The 15057-nt window shown below is 37.9% G+C and overlaps 1 protein-coding gene across 1 annotated transcript in view; it reads right to left on the reverse strand.

Annotated features, from left to right (window-relative positions):
* Window positions 1–226: 226 nt before the first annotated feature.
* LOC125308170 overlaps window positions 227–15057 on the reverse strand; it is a gene marked incomplete in the record, with an annotated part of 58299 nt that continues 43468 nt past the window's right edge. Inside the window, 9 exon segments of the mRNA XM_048264494.1 lie at window positions 227–343; window positions 709–785; window positions 912–1004; window positions 1217–1376; window positions 1839–2066; window positions 2346–2469; window positions 2572–2645; window positions 2773–2863; window positions 3027–3116. Coding sequence (XP_048120451.1) covers window positions 2435–2469; window positions 2572–2645; window positions 2773–2863; window positions 3027–3116 — 290 coding nt within the window.

Genomic DNA, 15057 nt, shown 5'->3' on the forward strand with positions numbered 1-15057 from the left:
TTGCCAACCCCAACTCAACCATATGCCAACTTAAATAGCATACATACCCCAAAAATTACACCTTACCAACACTATGTCAACGTTCTAACTTTAAGATGACTGCTTATTTCAGCAGAACACTCATCTTGATATTTTGGCCGCCTTTATGGTTAGTACAGATATTACTTACTTGATCACAATGATTTTACCAATCTGCCCTGAACTTGTCATCTTAGTAGTGATATAATACCAACACGAGATTAAGGGTTAAAATAAATACATTTAATAATACATATTGATTTAATAATAAACATTTATGTGGTGAGATCCTCAAGGGTTGATGGGTCATCAATCAGTTCTGCTCCTATAAAATAACAGAAATTACTTTTAGTTACTTTTAGAAATTATTTTGTTTTGCTTGCTCAAATAAGACTTCACTGCATTAGGAAGATTATACAGATAATTTGTCTAACAAGAGATTACGAAATGTGTAATATTATAATGTTGTCTCCCAAGTGTAATCAAGCAATCATCTTATTAACTGGTGCCAATGTACAATTTATGGAGGCCTATTTTATAACATTCTCTTAATTATGTACAAATGATGTTAATGCCTTCAGGTCACTTATTTCCAAGTGCTTGAAGTTATTCATTTCGAGCATTAGATAAAAAGATGAGACAAAAAGGTAAAACAACTTAGGACTATGCACTAATGACTAAAAAACTTACAATGTCAGATATTTCAGACACCTCGGATTCACTGCTGATGTCAGATGGAGGATGTGATGGGGGATGCGTCTGCCTCTCTAAATTGAGGAAAGAAATTCAAGTTAACTACTTACTATTTCACAACTGTGATGATAAATAAAAGTCAGCAATACAGACATACAGGCAATTAGAAATATTTTTTGATTGGTTGTTGAAATCTGTACCCTTTTCTGATCTCCTTTTTCTTCCTCCATTTCGGTCACCGCTGTATTTTAGCCATGTTTTTATCTTTTCTTCTGCCTCCATTAAGGTGGCCCCTTGTTTTTTGGCAGGAATTTGGGGGAATTGAATGGAGAGTGAAGGATAATATTTTACTCTTAAAATCAGTTTAAAAACCACTGATTTAGAACATGACGTGAAGTTTTGTTGTGTAGGGTAGATAACATACTGGATGTGTACAGCAGGCTACCCAATCAGAATGTGTGTAGAATAAACATTGAATGAAATTGTAAAAGAGCTGTAGGCCTACCTATGATGACCTTTGCCAGGTTCAACACAGAGAAAGGACTTTTCTGCCCCCTGCCCATCCAGTTAAACTTTTTCGCTAAATCATTGCTGATTGTTTCACGCATGATCCTGTAGATTATATCTTTTGTTGTTGTCCCACCCAAACTCATGAGATGTTTTACCTATAAAATGAAATGGTTGTGCATACATGATTAAGCTTGTCAAAAGGTGGAACATAACTACAAGCACTACACAGTGCTATGGGCTACCATACACTCCCATAACAGAAGAAAAGTGGCATAGCAAGAAAGCTCACAATTGGTGCCTCCAAAGCTTCACTACTAGGACAAGGCATTAGTGATTCTGTAGTAGAGTTGAGTTCAAGAGGTGATTTCAAGAAGTATTTAGGATAACTCAGACAGTTGAGTTTATTGAAAGAATTGAAATGAGAGTGAAGGAGGAAGATCAAACTATCGGTATCCAAGAAACGGATGAATCACTCACATACAATCCTTTTAACAACACTAGTTAAAAACTATTTATTCTATTTATGTATGTATTCCTATTTATTCATGTATTTATTGGCTTATTTATGATATTTATTGATTATGAGAACTACTAATAACTAGAGTAGGTTTACATACACAACATAAACAGAACTTAGCAGAGAGCGTCGTGTTTCCTTGAAAGCCAGAAAGCCGGTCCTCCATTTTTTTTTATATCATTAATATTTTGTAAAGGAAACTCAAAATCTGGAAAACTGCTGACTTCAGTGACACTCTCTCTTCTCAAAATTGCCTGAAGCAGAAGAGAATTTTGTCTGACTTGGCCTTTTATCTCCTCTAGCATCTGAAAGAGTCGGAGTTCTCTTTCTGAAACAGACAAAGTATATAACTTTATATAACATGTGTCTACTGTTTTGCATACTCAATTTGAATTATTACATTCTGTTTTTATTTTGCATTTTACATGATGTCCCAAGTTCTTTTTTTTATGATCTTAATTGTGGTTGTAAATCAAAGCACATTAGATATTAAGGCTAATTGTTAAGAAGTTGTTGAAGAGTTTCTAATCCCTTTTATAGACTAAAAAGGTCATTACTAAAAGCTCCAAGTAAACTATTATAAAATATTTGGAATAGTTCTATGTACCATCTTGTCTTAGATCTGGGACTGTCTCTGGTGTTGATGGTGGAAATGGAAATGGTGGTATGGCTGGCAAGGTCTGGCTTTTGGCTCCATTATTGCAGAATTTTTTTTTTGGTCTTTCCTGTCTCTGCATATGGAACAGTGAGAAACAGAATCAGTACACAATATTCCAAAGTCTTGACCACTGTATGTTTTCTTTACATGTCATGTTTTCATCTGTGCTGTTTACCTGTGTGGAGCCTACTTGTTGAGGCCTGAACTGGAGGTCTTCCTGAGGCTGCAGATGAAGGGGCTGATGTAGACCTGAATCCAACATATTTTGATGAAGATTAAGTGTAATCAATTGTTTAAAGGTGCAGTGAACACTAGTTGCAAATAAGCCTAACACAGTCAGGCTATAAAAGGAGAACAGAGAACAGAGAAAACATACACTCTTTTCCACACACTGTCCTCGTCTGTTGACTCCAAACCATTGCCTTTGCAGAACTTCACGAGCTTCCTTCGGGCTTTTTCATAGGAATCTAAATATAGAACCAAACAACATTGTTAAGCCTATTATCTGAACATTTGAAAATAACTGCTTATAGGTATGACTCACAAGGAGCATGTTTAATTTTGAGCAATAGATTTGAATAGTTATTTCTCTATATTTCTTCACATTGTGGAACTTCCTCAATAACTTACCATACTCAGCCACCCATTCAGTTATATATTCTTCCCATTCTTCATCGATGCTCAGCCAGTCACTTGGTATAACCTCTGTCTCATTTTTTTCTGTGAAAACAACAATTGAATACATCTACAGTATAAAACAAACAAACAAACAAACATAGCTAGTGTTACAAACTATATACAATAATAAATAATAAACATACTTAAGCAGTATGCAGTAAAGGATATGCCACAAACCCATCCTTATATTGTAAAAGAATGACTTTTGTAACAGTCTGAAGAGGGACAATAGTCAATGACTGCCCGGGTTGTTTCACAAAGGATATATTAAGACTTGATGAATCAATGGGGTAGGTAAAAAAAGATGATTTGTTTTGGAATTTAAGACAGACTAAATGTGATACTTCCTTGTCTTTTAAAATATTTTTAACTATATGAATGTCTCCATTGAACAGAATGTAGTTGTCTCCCTCTGATAAACTAATCAAAGTTCCACCATTAATATATTGCTTATATTGTGTAAATTGCATCACATTGTATGGAAGAGGCCCATTCTTATGTTCCTGGTAAAAACCATCCTTGAAAACTTGCTTTTTCTGACAATCTCCTGATGATCTGTTGAAGGGGCTGGGTAGGGGTCCTAATAATTTTTTTTAATTGTGTAGAGGAAGTTCTCAAATGGGAAAGCTGAGAAATTATGCAGCGCACCAAACTGCCTTGCATCATTGGCAAGATGTGTCAGCCCGTGTATGTTATACACAACGTAATTACCATAAACAGATTGAAAATGCTCAACAAATGTGATCAGTAACTTTTCAGCAAAATCACAGTACTGGAGGCACAGTGAGGGGCAGCATAAAATTCTAATGGCTACATGCATAAGCATAAAATTGTGGTATAGAACATTCGGCAGATGGTCTTTCAGTGCCACTGGACCAGTGTACAGGAGAAAAGTTCTGAACTCTGTCGTTTTCCACCTATCTACCTCAACAAGTGATCGCCCTTTCCGTGCAAACTCTCTGGGGAGTGTCATTGCAAAGGACACAAGAGCTGCAGAAATGAGGCCTATCTGATGAGCACCTAAACGAGTAGGAAGCGGTCCCCTCATCCAAAACTCAATCAACTTTCTCATAACCCCAAGACAAACAAGGTGCAAAAATCTAATGGAAATTGGGAGACCATACCAATTCCAACCTCTGTCAACACACTGGTCCCTTTATGGTGAAACTCATCGCCTTTATTAATAAAAGACGATCTGTCCCAGAAGGTGAATCAACTTCAGGAAAAGTCATCATGCATTTTCGCCCACGCCCCCTGTGTGCATTTTTCACAGCCATGGTATGCATTGTGGGCTTTAATGTTTTTCACAAAAGCCCGTGCACTTGCATCACAAACAAAATTAGAAATTTTAATATCTACACATTTGCCAATAACATCCACACCCTCTAATTTAAGCTTTCCATATTCATTCACAAATGTTTCCAGGAACAGATTGACATTCGCTGGTTTTTTAGACCCAAGAAATAATGCAATGACGAATGGTTGCTTTGTTTTGTCTTCCTCTACCAAGCCTAGAATGGGCCAGAACTGCTGATTGCTGCTTTTGAACAAAGGCAGTCCATCAATATTTACTTGTAAATGAATGGCCTTTGGGAGAGGGTCTATCTGGTGTAATATATGCTTAATGCCCTTCTCAACTCCAAAATAATGCATGGTGCCACCAGCAATCTGCTGGACCTCATAATTAGTTGGAGTGCCTAAAAGAGTGCGGGAATCCTTTGGGAGATAGGGATGATATTTTCTCAGGATGCCCAAGAGCCCATTTAGATGGCATTGTGGTACTTGGCTGTCTATAGAGTGGTGAAGTCCCGCCCCTTCCGTTTGCCTCCATGGGACCTATCTTTCAAAAAAATTTTGAATTTGACCTAATGTCAAAATAATAATGTAATTCGGCCCTTGAGGGTATTTTTTTTTAATTGTGACAAACAACAACATTGATTAAAATAGACGATAGATCCAAGTACAGTGACAAATCCCATTCTCATCCACTGCTAGACATCCAGAGCTCCGATTCAAGCCCAAATTCGCTGTACAAAGTGTTCAGGGAAATACTTATTACACGAAAGACAAGACGCATTTGTTTGTAATGACGCCGGTTTATGCAGGTCATAGTTTTGCATAAATTGAAGCAGAAATAGGCCTAGACCAAATGTTGAAAAAAACGTTCACGTTTGATAAAGTCTTGGGTAGGCTATGTTATTCACCTATTCATTCTGATTCTGAAGGAGAATATCTGCATTTTGGAGATAATGAGCGATCGTCTATTGACAGTGGTCGCCACGGTGCGAAGTGATGGAGGTGCGCCTTTGCGTATAATGACGGTGTCCAGGCATAGGCTACCATGCTTATTTCGACCCTCTGCCCAATATACCTGGAGTTGGCAGTGGTAATCGTGATGATAATGTCCGTAATGGACGTGGTACAGACAGCAGGGGTAGTAAAAATAGGCTCTGAAGAACTACAAAGTCACCCACGATAGGAACTGATTTGACCAGGCTACTTTATTGTAGGCCTATAATAGCGGTTTGTGGTTATACTAATAGTTTACTATTGTTGGTTTACATCTTAGGCCTACTGTTTTCCTGTTAAATAGTTATGTGGGTACCTAATATGACAAACAAGAAAGTAAACCTGCTCAAATATGTGCAACATCCAGTATACTGAAAGGTGTATCATTTGAGGTGCTTGCCATCCAGTGGCAAATTAGATGGGTACATTTTCCTCCTTCATAAACTTTTGTTTATACTCAAAGATTTTTACATTTACAGTAGGACTTTATCTCTGACCACTTTCAAGCCTTTTGAAATGTTGATGTCAAAATCCAATGGTGTTGTTTTCTTAACCCTGCCACCTAAAGTTTGTTTAAATAAGTTATGAGAGGAAAATATTTTTTATCTGGTGTACACACACATACCTGTTTTTATGCTTTTTGTTTGTTTTTATCATTTGTATTATTTTATCATTATTTTATCTAGGTTTCTAGCACAGGTGTCTAAAAAGATTTAAAAAAAAGTTTTGTGTAGGCTACTATTAGAAATAGCCATTCTTTTTTTGTATTAATCTTTAACACTGACGTAGCCCTCCAATCAGATGACGTTGGCAGAAGTGGCCCCCCAGCTCATTTGAGTTTGAGACCCCTGCTTTACATAGTATAACAATTGTATTTGTGTTGACATTGTTCATTAAGCATGCACATAGACCAACATTACATATGCAAACTTAAACTTGAATAGGCTTTACCAACCTTACCCCAAATTTTAAGATTTTGATATGGTCTATTGTTAAATTGCATTTAGATACAACACAACAGACAAACTGAATCTTCCGGTCGTTGTGTTCCTTAAACGTCTGTATATAAATTCATGTAATCACAACAAATACTAAGAACATACTAAGGCTGATGCTTAGAGTCCACATCAAGACCTAAGCATTTGTTAGCAAAGCCTATACTGTATCACAAGTCATATGTGTTTCTGATATGTTGCTGATTGGATTATAAACAGCCACAGAAATGAAGAGGAATGGCTCAAGGATGAAGGAAATTGTATTTTTATTATTATTCTTATTTAATTATTTATATAATTGTGTTAAATGTTCCAAATGTAAAGCACTTTGAGCTGCATTCTGTGTATGAAAGGTGCTATACAAATAAAACTAATCATTATTATTATTATTATTATATAGTATTGTACGTTGGGCATACGTTGTATGGGTCAGCCAAAAATAGCCAACTGTATCAACATTGGCCCAACGTTGGGCACACGTTGTATAGGTCAGCCAAACACAGCCAACTCCACCAACGTTGGGCATACGCTGTATAGGTCAGCCAAACACAGTTAACTCCACCAACGCTATTCTAACGCTGGGCATACGCTGCATAGGTCAGCCAAACACAGCCAACTCCACCAACATTGGCCCAACGTTAGGCATATGTTGCATAGGTCAGCCCAACCTAGCCAACCAAATTTAACGTTGGGCCAACGTCAGAATGCTACCTGGGTATTAAGCTAGCTTTTGCCAATGAAAATTAATGCAAAAAAAAAACAGCCCTGCTCCTAACTGAGGAAACGTTTACATTACCAACAATGTTAACAACAAACTCAGTTTCACTGCTGCAAGTACAAAGTTGGCTGTAAATATGCTTCGCCATATTTAACCAAACCAGCTAGCTTTGTGATAACAAAATCTTACCTTTTATGTGTTTAGTCCACTGAAAGGTATCCACATATCAAACGATTAAATCCACAGTTATGGAGGAATTGTTTTGGGGAAGCAGTTGCACTTTATCCCACTTTTGCAGCCCTTTTTAAAATTAAACCACTTAAATCCATAGCCTAGATGAGCATTGCGCATAACGTTACAACTATGTTGACATGATGGTAAAGCTAAATGCCCAAGACACGTCACGTCATAGAAGTTGTAGGCTACAAACGCAAAAACTTAATGACAGCTCGTTCGTGGTGTTGCCTAGTGCTGCCTAATTGACATGGTATAGGCAAGGTTTATCTTATATTAGGTTATTATGTGTGGCACATTTATTGGGCTTTAGCCTCTTTTAATTTATTTGATAAGGAACTGATAAAAACTGAGCAGCAGAAAAGCTGTCATAGTTTATTATTATAATTAGGTTATTAATACTATTACTTTACTACTATTAGCCTACTGTTGTTACTGTTATTATTATTATTATTATTCGGATGAGCCAATAATGTAAATCTGAGTCTGAAATGTTGGCTACAAACAGTCTGTAACTGCACTGCTGCTATTATAAATTGTTAACTTTTGGGAACTATTTGAGGCTTCCATTAGCCGCCATTGTTGAAAAAAAAAATGGAACATTAGCGTCAATGGAGTTGTCGCAACTCTACCTTTATATGGCTCTGGTGACTCCTATTAAGAAGTGGCCACTTCATTCGCGCTTACCGTGATTCACGCAGCAACATTATTAAATTAATCTGTCACCATATGCCTATGCCAACGTTTGCAAAGAGGAGAATCTTTTAATTTGATTCACAATGAAACGTTACATTTAATGTACATGTAAACAATGAGTAGGCTAGTTTTGGTTGTTGTTGGTGGTGTTACTGTATCCCTTAGTTATGCCTACAATGCAAAATTGTTCCCTCGTGATTGTTAGACGCATTTCAAAACATCGCGACGTGAAATGCCACCACAAAACATTGTTTGTGTGAATTAGGCCTGTCAAACTCGATTCCTTTTAAGGATCCGGGTTATTCTGAGTCACTCACTAAACTGATCCGGGTTGAACGAGTCACTTGAGTCAGTATTACTAAATCGCAAAGAAATTCAGTCCTACGCTCAAGCAGTGCCGTAAGGTGCTTCATTTCTGCTAAGTGCCTTCTCATGTTGGATGTGGATCCTCCATGATTTGAAACCAGGTTTTTGCAGCACTTGCATTTAGCCTTTAGAGTTTTGCTCTCCTGGTCAAAGTGCATCCACACATTGTTCATCTTTTTGGTGCTCATGTTCAGAAACTGTGATCTTATTGACAGAGAGGGTAGCCTATATTATAATAATTAATTATTTGTTGTTGTTTTGTTAACAATAGAAAAGTTTGCCTAAATCTAATGCTACTCTGCTACAATGTTTATTACCACTACTACTAATAGTGGGCTACTAGGAATTTATTCTAATAAGTATTATAGGCTGCTAATACTAGGCAACTAATATTACTATTAATCATAGCTATACTGTTAGGTAGCCTAATATAATATCATATAATATAATATAATATATTATAGCCTAATTGCATCAAAACCTCCACCCACTCACGGGAAAGAAAGCAGTTTGAGCCAGACTGTTGATTTATTGTCTTAACCTAGCCTAAGCAATTGACTTTCAATGTAGACATAGAAACAGGAACGTAGAAATGCCCTGCAGTGAATAAATTATTATTATTGTTATTATTATTATTATTATTACTACTACTACTATTCTCATTAGGCCTATTATTATTATCACCTTGACACGCAGTAGAAACTAGGCTACTCGCCGCCTACAGATCCACTCATGTAGCCGGCTGATTCGACTGACTCGCACTCATAACAACATAACGTAACCGGTCCGCCCGGCTGGTCCAAATGACCCAGGTAGGCTAGCCTACTCAAGCAACTCCAAACAAAGCTTGCAATGTTTCGGACTGTCTTCGCGACCTAATTGCATTTTAAAGTAGGCTATGCGCAGAACATATGTTATTTCAGAAGTGAAAGCATGGCTTTTGTTGTGGATTTGCTTTTCACCTTGACGAGGAGTTACTTCGCCCTCTAAAGATCCACTCATGACAACGTGAGCCGCTAATTCGGCTGACTCGCACTCATAACAAGATAACGTAACCGCCCGCCGGTGATCCGACTGACTCAGGTAGCCTACTCAAGCAACTCCATACAGAGCTTGCAATGTTTCGGACTGTCTTTGGCGACCTAATTGCATTTTATAGTAGGCTATGCGTGCAGAACATATGTTATTTCAGAAGTGAAAGCATGGCTTTTGTTGTGGATTTGTTTTTCACCTTGACGAGGAGTTACTAGCTGCTCTAAAGATCCACTCATTACAACGTGAGCCGGCTGATTCGACTGACCCAGGTAGATACTCAAGCAGCTCCATGAGCGTGCAGTTCGGACTGTCTGCACGCGACCTAATTGCATTTTAATATGCTACATCTATACACCAAATCTAATTATGTCTAGGCTACATGCAGAACATTGAATGTTATTTCAGAAGTGGAAAAATGGCTTTTGTTGTGGAATTGCTTTTCACCTCGAGGAGGAGCTACTGCCTCGCAGATCCACTCATGACAACGTGAGCGGGCTGATTCGACTGACTCGTACTCAACGTAGCCTAACCGCCGGGCTGATCCGACTAACCCGGATTGCTAGTCAGCCCAGTCTGAGTCACATGGTCTGTGAGTCTGCTATGTTTCCGCTCTGCGGGAAGTTAACCAGTTATCTCGACTGCCTGCTCACTCAGTCGCTTGAGTTGATTTGTGGAGTTGTGGTTGCCTACGAAATTGTTACATTGTTACAGCTACGATGGCTAGGGCTAGGAGGCTAGCTACAAGAGGTTTGTGTGTGGCGCTGTTTATTAGATTGAATTGTAGTAGGACTCAACTGATCCGAGTTAATGATACTAGAGACTCGCGACTCATGGGTTAATTTAAAGACACGGGTGAAAGATCCGAGTGAATCACGACTTAAACACCTTTAGTGTGAATCGGTCTTATTAGGAGTCCTCGCTTAAAGGCCGTGTTGCAGGGTTCATTTCCCAACGAATTTGCACAATTTGCTTGTTGGTAATAAACATTTAAACTGTTATCCATTGTATTTGATGTTGTTGGGTATCACAAAACGGAATATAATACGAAAAAGCAGGTTTCACAGCATTTGAAGTTATTCTCCTTTCCCCCACAATGCATTGCATTACGTCACCTTGGGGAGGCTACAGACCAAAGCCCACCTTGAGACCCTTGAGAGTAACGAGAGAGGAGTAAAGAGAGACGAGTAAGGGATTGTTCAGCAGTAGATATCGCAGATTATAGATAAATAGATAGGCTATAGATAGCCTAGATATGTATATAGACAGGTAGATAGATAGCTAGATAGATCATGTCATATGCTGATCGGGAGCTCCTCACCAGCTGCCAAAATGCACTCGCTTCCCTAGTTACTGCAGCTCTCCACCACAGTTTCCATCGGGACGGCACAGCCCACACAAGCACCTGCAAAACTGCGACTTACCTATATTATCTCCCTCTTTGGTAAGCCGTACCCTGACGATGTCAATGGCAATCAATCACGAGCAGTAGTTATCGAAAATATTCATGCTGAAGACACGACCAGCCTAATCGGTGGCGGCTAGAAGCTAAGTTTGCAACAACTGGGGTGGCTCACAGGTGGGACTAAAAAGTTAGCCCATAGCTAGCTATCATGATGCTTTACATTCTGATCTTCTGACTAAGTTTGCCTGGTAGCCTACTTATCTGAACTAACGACATGATCACTATCACTAGATATAAAGAAAATGTTGACTTTCACTTTCGTGCTGTTCACTGACAGTAACAAAAAAAAGTGTCGTGAACGCTATAAGCATAATGCATTGAACTGAATAGGTGCATTATGTAGCCTCATAACGAGGCCTCTCAAATTCAGAAATTTGCATTAAACTAAAATCGGAAGACATTGTTATCTTTGTTAGACCATAGGGTCGTTGTCATATAAATGCTGTAACGAAATTCGAAGTGTAAATATACAAACTTTATGTTGAAAGTGTAACCGCGAACGTTTCCCATAGGAATGAATGTAAAACATACCCTCCAAAACGAGACCTCCTGAAATTCAGAAAAAAAGAATAAATTGATATCAAGCACCGTTATTACCATTGGTAGACCATAGGGTAGCTGTGATATAAATGCTGTGACGAAATTCGAAGTGTAAATATACAAACTTTATGTTGAAAGTGTAATCGCGATGTCCATTGAAATGCATTGAAATGAATGAAGCGCAGATCATTTAGTCCCCAAAGTGACGTCATCACCGAATTGCGTAAAAAAAAACCCGCTAATGCTTAAAACAACAAAAACTGGCATTTAACACCATTTGGAGACATTTTTAAAAATGATATACATATATTGAGTGCTTTATGTACCCATTAATCAACAGTGGTGGTTAACGTGCAACACAGGCTTTAAGCGGTCACAGACTCAGGCGCTACTTTTAGGGCTAAAATGCTTCCTGAATTACTCTTAGTAAAAAAAAAATAGGAGTCCTAAAGTTACGAGTGACGAAGTTACGAGTACAAGCATCTCATATCAAATTACCATGGCATTACGCTAAGCAACATAAATCTCATAACGTTACAGCAACATCTCCTCCCTATGACCTAGCTAGCTAGAAGCTAGCTTCTAGCCACACAAGAAATGAAGGATGTTAAAATCTCCGCTTAGCATTCTAATAACAGAAGGGGCACATTTATGTGGACCACTACAACATGACTCATTATGTCTGTAACGTTAACTGTATAAAACACTTTCATAAAGGACGCACACCATCCAGCACATACACATGGAAACTGATATTTTAGGTAGCCTACTTGGCCACGAACTCAAAACGTGTCTCTCTGAAGCTCTGTTCTAGAATCTTTGCTCTGAAGTCTGTCCCCGTTGCTAAGCAACATCAAATAAACGAAATGTCTTTCAGTATTAAATGTGTGCGTGTGCTTCCGAATGGATGTGTGTGGTTTGCAATTAGAATAAACAAGAAATAACATTTCCAATAATTTCCCATGATAAATTACATAATATTTGCACCTTCCTTACTTGTGAATCTCACAATCAGATAGGCTACACTAGTGAAATGTAATACAACGTTGCCACCTAGCGTTCAGATGTCGTTCTAGGCTATTTAACATTAACGTGACATTGCTTGTTTATTCTTTCGTCAACTCCATGCTTTTAGGAAAACAATCTTTTTATCATTCCCTTTTCAATGAGCGATTACCAGCTCGTTTTTGTAACAGAGATAGCTGTTTATTGTCCCTAGGTTTACAGAAACACCTATTCATATTAATACAGGAAATCAAGTTAACGCTGCCGACCACTGTTTGTCTATTACATGGCCCAGAATGCCTTGCATGTCTTTACAACAAAACCCAGTAAAACCTCATTTCCCGTAAATATATGAATTTGCATACTTGTAACATTTTTAATAATACTCTCCCATCATGACATTTAACAATAAGGAAAAATTTTATTTGAATACCGTCAATGTGAAAACAACTCTATTATGTAACCTATATATAGCTACTGTTCTCCTTCCTACTTCAGTTCGTAAGTCCATACTATCCCATGGCAGAGCAAGGATTTCATGATTGGGCAAGGCTGCCTAGAGACATTGTGGCTTTGAGAGATTGTGCATACTTGGAAGGCATTGTGATAGCAATACAACTGCAAATGTGAAAGGTGATAGTTACCAAAAATGGATGGGTGGTTTGCCAAATGATGGAAACTTTTGGAATATTTCTTTTTTTTTTTTTGCCTATGCACCCTCACACTGGAGTCCCCAGTTCATATACAAAATTTGGTATCGATATGTGACAGTGTTCCTGAGATATGGATCTACTTCCTGTTTCGAGCTTCGCGCCAATTTCGTTTGGCTGTGACGGGCAAACGCTTTTCGAAAATCAAAAATCCTTCCGCTAACATTTATGAGGCTTGGTCCAAGGATAATGTATGTCAAGTTTCGTGGCGTTCGGACCAAATTTGTGACCTGTGAAAATTTAGTTTCGCTTTCTGTTCAATCCAATATGGCGGACGAACGGCACGCCCACCTGACGTCATCTTCGCCGACCAACTTACACTGGTACTGACCGACGTTTTAAAGTTGGAACGGTGTCTCTGTCTCAAAGGGCCTAGGCTTAGGGCTGACAAAAAATTAGGGAGACGGGAAAAAAATAATAATAAGTGTGCTTTTGGTCCTTAAGGATAATGTATGTCAATAATAAAACTTAAGGAACATTAATTGCTGCTTTGCACCTTAATTAATAATAAACTTAAGAAGAACAATAAGTGTGCTGCTTTGCAAGCACACTTAATAATAATAATAAAACTTAAGAAGAACATTAAGTGTGCTGCTTTGCAAGCACACTTAATAATAATAATAAAACTTAAGAAGAACAATAAGTGTGCTGCTTTGCAAGCACACTTAATAATAATAATAAAACTTAAGAAGAACAATAAGTGTGCTGCTTTGCAAGCACACTTAATAATAATAATAAAACTTAAGAAGAACATTAAGTGTGCTGCTTTGCAAGCACACTTAATAATAATAATAAAACTTAAGAAGAACAATAAGTGTGCTGCTTTGCAAGCACACTTAATAATAATAATAAAACTTAAGAAGAACAATAAGTGTGCTGCTTTGCAAGCACACTTAATAATAATAATAAAACTTAAGAAGAACATAATAATAAAATAATAATAATAAAACTTAAGAAGAATAATAAGTGTGCTGCTTTGCAAGCACACTTTAATAATAATAATAATAATAATAATAAAACTTAAGAAGAACATTAAGTGTGCTGCTTTGCAAGCACACTTAATTAATAATAAAACTTAAGAAGAACAATAAGTGTGCTTGCAAGCACACTTAATAAAGATAATTTAAGTGTAGGGAAATATTATAATTCAGACCCACACTCCATTTCAGAAGGTGGCAGTAATGCAACCAGACGTTTGCCAACCGCCATAAAAACAAGAAGGATTTTACACGTCGCCAGAGAATGTCTAATAAGTAAACGGCTCCAACGTCGCGAACGGAACGCTTCAGTTACGTGCCTGGTGTAGCTTTCATATAGGCTAGCCTAGCTTGTGCCCTTTTCATGCATGCTAACGTGAAGAATATTAACATGCTATTTTGTAACAAAGTCGTTAGGTGGAAAAGTTTATTTGTACTTACAGCCTGTGAGCTGGTGATCGATCGTCGTGACGGTACAGATCCAGGTTTTTCAGAATATCTATGCAAAACCACTTTCTAACTGTAGGCAGTGAGTCACTGTGTGGTCGAAATGATTGGAACTAACTTTGCACTATACTTCGGTGGTGGTGTTGCAACAATAAATTCCAACCATTTCTTCCTCAACTCTTCTTTCTAAGGCAAGACATGCAACGTTGTTGTGTTATTGCCACAAATAACACAGGCACAAATTTGTTCCGCCATTTTAGCAACTTGCTGTTAGCTCCTACTAGCTGATGAATAATTGTTTTCACTGCGACATCACACAGAAGGGCTTTTTCTGATTTGCTTGTTTTTCCGTGTATTTTCTTTCATTGGCTAATGGGGGTAGAAAATCATTTTCATGTGCAGCATGCATATGCAACTTGGAGTGAGCTATAGTATTTCAAAAGGAACTATTAAACGGTTTCTTGGGGAACGAGACCTTTAAACTCGCCTCACATGACATTTACTGAGGG

Source organism: Alosa alosa, chromosome 15, assembly GCF_017589495.1.
Source record: "Alosa alosa isolate M-15738 ecotype Scorff River chromosome 15, AALO_Geno_1.1, whole genome shotgun sequence".
In the NCBI taxonomy this organism is placed as follows: Eukaryota; Metazoa; Chordata; class Actinopteri; order Clupeiformes; family Clupeidae; genus Alosa; species Alosa alosa.